The sequence below is a fragment of the Notothenia coriiceps genome, unplaced genomic scaffold (genome assembly GCF_000735185.1).
Source record: "Notothenia coriiceps isolate Sejong01 unplaced genomic scaffold, NC01 NC01_scaffold00014963, whole genome shotgun sequence".
Taxonomy (NCBI): domain Eukaryota; kingdom Metazoa; phylum Chordata; class Actinopteri; order Perciformes; family Nototheniidae; genus Notothenia; species Notothenia coriiceps.
This window is the reverse complement of record NW_011347664.1, coordinates 1-5,168: the sequence shown is the minus strand read 5'-3', so window position 1 is coordinate 5,168 and position 5,168 is coordinate 1. Positions and strand designations below refer to the sequence as shown.

General features: G+C 38.4%; 1 protein-coding gene across 1 annotated transcript; it reads left to right on the top strand.

Moving 5' to 3' along the window:
• The first annotated feature begins 2,302 nt into the window (after window positions 1–2,302).
• On the top strand, window positions 2,303–5,098 carry LOC104948715 (zinc finger protein 395-like). Its single transcript, XM_010774932.1, has 5 exons — window positions 2,303–2,484; window positions 2,559–2,671; window positions 3,273–3,469; window positions 3,592–3,692; window positions 4,738–5,098. Exons 1-5 carry the CDS (start codon window positions 2,336–2,338, stop codon window positions 5,096–5,098), a joined length of 921 nt encoding a protein of 306 aa, XP_010773234.1. The 5' UTR covers window positions 2,303–2,335.
• The last annotated feature ends 70 nt before the right edge of the window (window positions 5,099–5,168 follow it).

The following is a 5,168-nucleotide window of genomic DNA, read 5'->3' as shown; positions in this document are numbered from 1 at the left end:
GGCACACACTAACCCCTGCTTATTCATCTTAATCACATGAGCATTAACATGTTGATGATTTAGATTCTGTCTTTGATCAATAAAGCAATAAAGACATGCATAATTGGATGTTTCAGAATAAAATGCATTTGATTTACAGAAAAGGTATTTTTTTACACAATTTCCCTATATTGGATTAAGATGCTCCTAGCAAGGATTATTATTATAAATTAATAATATTTTATTATATCAGTGGAAATTCATCATATTAATAGTTTTCATATTATATTGTCACTGTCACCAAATATATACTCTATCGAATATTACATTTCTATACCAATGTTCTTAAACTGTATTGAAGCACATTGCTAGAATGTGCAACATATAGTGCTGCTATTTGTCTGATACAGAGAAATATTCTCGTGTTCGCTCATCTCAATCACACTATTATTAGAAATGTTCATGGTTTGGATTCTGTCTTTAATGAATAAAGCAATAAAGACATGGATCATTTGATGTATATACAAAATAAAATGCATTTACAAATCAAATGTCTAGGGGTATTTTATTTTTATTTTTTTAAATTTATTTCCCTATATTGGATTAAGATGTCACTAAGCAATGATACTTTTATATTGTATTACCTTATTATTCAAGTTTATAATAATATACAGTATGTTTATATTTATTCTCTTTATATCATACTGTCTATATTTATACCAGCTCTATACTACTGTTAACCTTTTACATTACATGTTAGACGCTTTTATCCAAAGCAACTTACATACTCAATACTGTGGACAATCCCCACAGGAGCAATTTGGGGTGAAGTGTCCAGGGACACAACGACATNAAATCAACTGAAATATTGCAAGCCTTTTATTATTTTAATATTGCTGATTATGGCATACAGCTTAAGAAAACTCAAATATCCTATCTCTAAATATTAGAATATCAATTCTAATATTTAGAGATAGGATATTTGAGTTTTCTTAAGCTGTATGCCATAATCAGCAATATTAAAATAATAAAAGGCTTGCAATATTTCAGTTGATTTGTAATGAATCCAGAATGTATGACATTTTTGTTTTTTTAATTGCATTACAGAAAATAAAGAACTTTATCACAATATTCTAATTTTCTGAGACAGTCCTGTATATCGGTAGGGCTGCTCAAAAAATCGTATTTTAATCGCGATTACGATTATGGCTTGCAACGATTACGAAAACAACGTAATCAAAACAAAACAATTATTTTTTTATTATTATTATTAATTTATACATTTTTTTTTTTTAATAATCGCAATTACAATTATTGACCCAAATAATCGAGATTATGATTTTTGCCATAATCGAGCAGCCCTATATATCGGCATAATGCAACCTGCTGCTGCAAATGAGAGGGCAATGCTGCCAGAAATGTACACATTTTTAGGTATAATATGCACATTTTTATTTTAACTCCTTTTTTTTACATTAATATTTTTGATTTTATTGTATGTTTAAAGGTGGGGTATGTCATTTATTTCAGAAATACTTTTTGTTATATTCCATGGAATGCTCTTAACATCCCGATAGCAATGAATATATAAATGCTTTGACAAAAAATCCATAAAAAAATGTCATCTGTGGAAGCCGTAGTACTGTAAAAAGCACGACCAATAATTTTAGCTGGCCCGGCTAAAATAACTGGATGGCCTACATGCCTGTTAGCTTTCCATCTGTGCACAAACTTATCTCGTGCCCTCATTGGTCATGTGCGCGTTCGTGTGTGTTGGAGGAGGGGCTCTGTAAGGAAGAGATTTTTTCCGGTTGTGTATTTTCAAATTCTAGCGCACTCGAGCTGGTTTCTCCAAAAGTACCTACCCCACCTTTAAGTTAAAAAAAATTATCGCACATTCTTACTTAATTTTATTCATTTTTTGCTAATTTATCATTTATAATTCACAGCCTTAGGATAAAGAATTTCTATGTTTTTAAGGAATAAAATGCTATTTAAATCATATATAACTGAAATGAACAAACCCTGCAGTAAAATCCTTCAAATCATAGATATAAGTATCAAACTGAAACATCTGGTGTATGGAAGGCTACTGAAGTGGAGATTTGTAGTTGAAAGTATGGGAAAAATACACATTTTGTGAAAACACCTTTAAAGATTGTTCTACTTTTGTTAAATTCCATACATGTTGTACGACACTACAGGGGAATAAGGCTAAAAAGTGTAATTCCCCCCGGGTATTTCTCACATGAGGACAATCATTGCTGAAAATGTTATGTTTAAATATGCAAATTAATTATTTCATCACTTCCTTCCACAGGTGTGTACACCGAGGTGCCAGGCTGAAAAAGGTTTGATGGAGAGCGGCCACCAAAAGAACAGGACATCAGTCCAGCTGCAGAGGGAGGCTGAGCGAGGCTGGAGCAACGTGGCTGTCCCCTCTCACTCTGTGGGACCCACAATGCACCTGGGCAATAGGTCAGCTGCTAGAGAGGCACCCTACTGGTGAGGGACAGGGAACAGTATGCAAGTGTTTGAAGGTGGTCTTCATAAAGTCTAATGATATTTCTTTTGTTTAGTTTCCGCAGTCCGGAGTCAGTGGAGATGGACGAGATCATGGCGGCCATGGTTCTGACCAGCCTGTCCTGCAGCCCCGTGGTGCAGAGCCTTCCCCAGAGTGATCCTGGACCAGGTCTGTCTGTCCCCCTTCTACACACGGCCTCACTCCTGTACTGTATGTCCACTTTATAATATCCTTCGAAAAAGCTTTTAAGTTGTAACTGATGGCTTTATGAATTTTGCAAAAATAAAACATCATTTATTTTGAGTTCCTAAACATTAAAAAGAACATGTGCTGTATAGGGCTGTACTGGTAAAAAATAGCTGAGGCCAGCATTGTTTCAGATTTCTTTTACTTTTTTTTGCAACAACTCCTAACGGTTCTTGTTGATGAACTCTTAACTTTTCAGAAAGGCGCTGGGGACACCAGCCATCCCCAGCCACTTATTTTTTAACAGTTCAGGGACTTTCAACCAGAAGCCAGCGCCTTTTAGCCAGAAATAAACCCTATATAGCTTCAAATAGCAATAAACAGGGTACAGAGAAACTGATACAATGGTAAAACTGTTAGAAAATAGAGACATATCAAAACTTTGGCACACTTATTGAACCCCTGCTGTTGTCTGTAGAATGGGCAGAGAAGAGAGCAGCAGTCCCTGATGCACAGTGTCTATTTTAGGCATAAAGGAACAGAGAGCATTGCATTTTTTGAAACTTTACTTCCTGTTTTCCAGCCGCCTCGACCTCAGCTGACATGGAGTGTGGTGGTGGAGAGCTCTCCGACAGTGGCAGCAGTGGCTACTGGAGCTGGGACCACGGCAACGTAAGCCCTGCCCCCTCGCCGTCCGTCACTGAGATTGACAGCAGCCCCGATGAAGGCCTACAGATGGAGCTGGAGCAGGGGGAAGAGTTTAATGCCAAAAAGCCAAAGGTACAAAGCGGTATATATTTATGTTAAGACTGTTTTCTCTTTGTACTTTGTGTCTTTTTTCACATTTCCCCTTATTTCCTTTCATGTGCTTTACCTGTGCCGTGTTTACTTCTCTCCCTCAGAGCTCTTTCAGAAGTGTGTACAGGTGTCTGTGGCCCAGCTGTGGCAAGGTGCTCACGTCTTCAGTCGGAATAAAAAGACACATCCGTGTGCTGCATCTCGGGTGAGTTACAATTACAATCACATCAGTTTCAGGCTTATATGTGATGGTTATTCTTTGAAATATATCAATATTGGCGCTGATACAAAAGCTACGTTTTAAATTAAACTTTTTAGATAATTTAGGGACTGAAGGAAAATGATTGTAAGGTATAAAAAAAGTATAAGCCCAGGATTATTTATACTTTTCCCATTAACTTAAAGAGGCAAAGTATACAAATGTACAGTGGGGCAAAAAAGTATTTAGTCAGCCACCAATTGTGCAAGTTCTCCCACATAAAAAGATGAGAGAGGCCCGTAATTTTGGGGTCACTGCTCTAGAGCAGATCTGCATGGAGGAATGGGCCAAAATACCAGCAACAGTGTGTGAAAACCTTGTGAAGACTTACAGAAAACGTTTGACCTCTGTCATTGCCAACAAAGGGTATATAACAAAGTATTGAGATGAACTTTTGTTTTTGACCAAATACTTATTTTCCACCATAATTTGCAAATAAATTCTTTAAAAATAGACAATGTGATTTTCTGGATTTTTTTTTCTCATTTTGTCTCTCATAGTTGAGGTATACCTAGGATGAAAATTACAGGCCTCATCTTTTTAAGTGGGAGAACTTGCACAATTGGTGGCTGACTAAATACTTTTTTGCCCCACTGTATATGGTGTACCTTTATGTTAATACATCAGTGGCGAACTGTGTCTATCACAACTGGACGTTCTGTAGACACACACACCTAATTTGGAATTATTATCAATATTTCCACAGGTTTTATTTTTTAAAACATGAAGAAATCACGCAGCTGATTTTATAATTATGGAGATAGGATAAAGAGGGCATTTTATCCCTGTTAGACATTCTAATATTTGAGCCTTGGAGCGACTCCTCCATTGTAGTCTGAGCTGCATTGAAAAAACAAGAGGGAAAAACATTAGTTGCGGGAAGTGATGAAACATTTGTGAGATTTTATATCTGGGCCAAAGTGTGTGATGCATTCATTAATGTTCCGTACAAACAACTCACTCATTTTACCCTGTCCGTCCAAACACACAGCAGTGCGTCAGATCAGTCCCAGAGAGAAGAAGACTTCTACTACACCAAGTTCTCCTGTGAGAGCGTGGACTCCCCCCCAACTCCGGCCCCGTCCCAGCAGGATCTGGGCCAGGCCTCGTCCTCTCATCTCAGCTGGGCCCCCTGCGATACTCCTCCGGCCTCTGGGGTCCAGATCCCTCCAGCTCACAGACCCCGGTCCAACTCCAGCTCCGGGCCAGGCCCCAGCAGGCACAGTCCGCTCAGCCAGTCGGCCCCCAGCAGCTTCTGGCAGATCCACTCGGAGCATCTGTATCAGGTGGGTGCAGCTCTAAGGCTCCGTTTACACAGAGACGAAACGGAGAACAAACCGAATTTGATATAAAAAAAAGTCTTCCGTCCACACGGTATCGGCTCAAGAAACGTGTCCGTCCATACGAGACCACTCGTCCCGC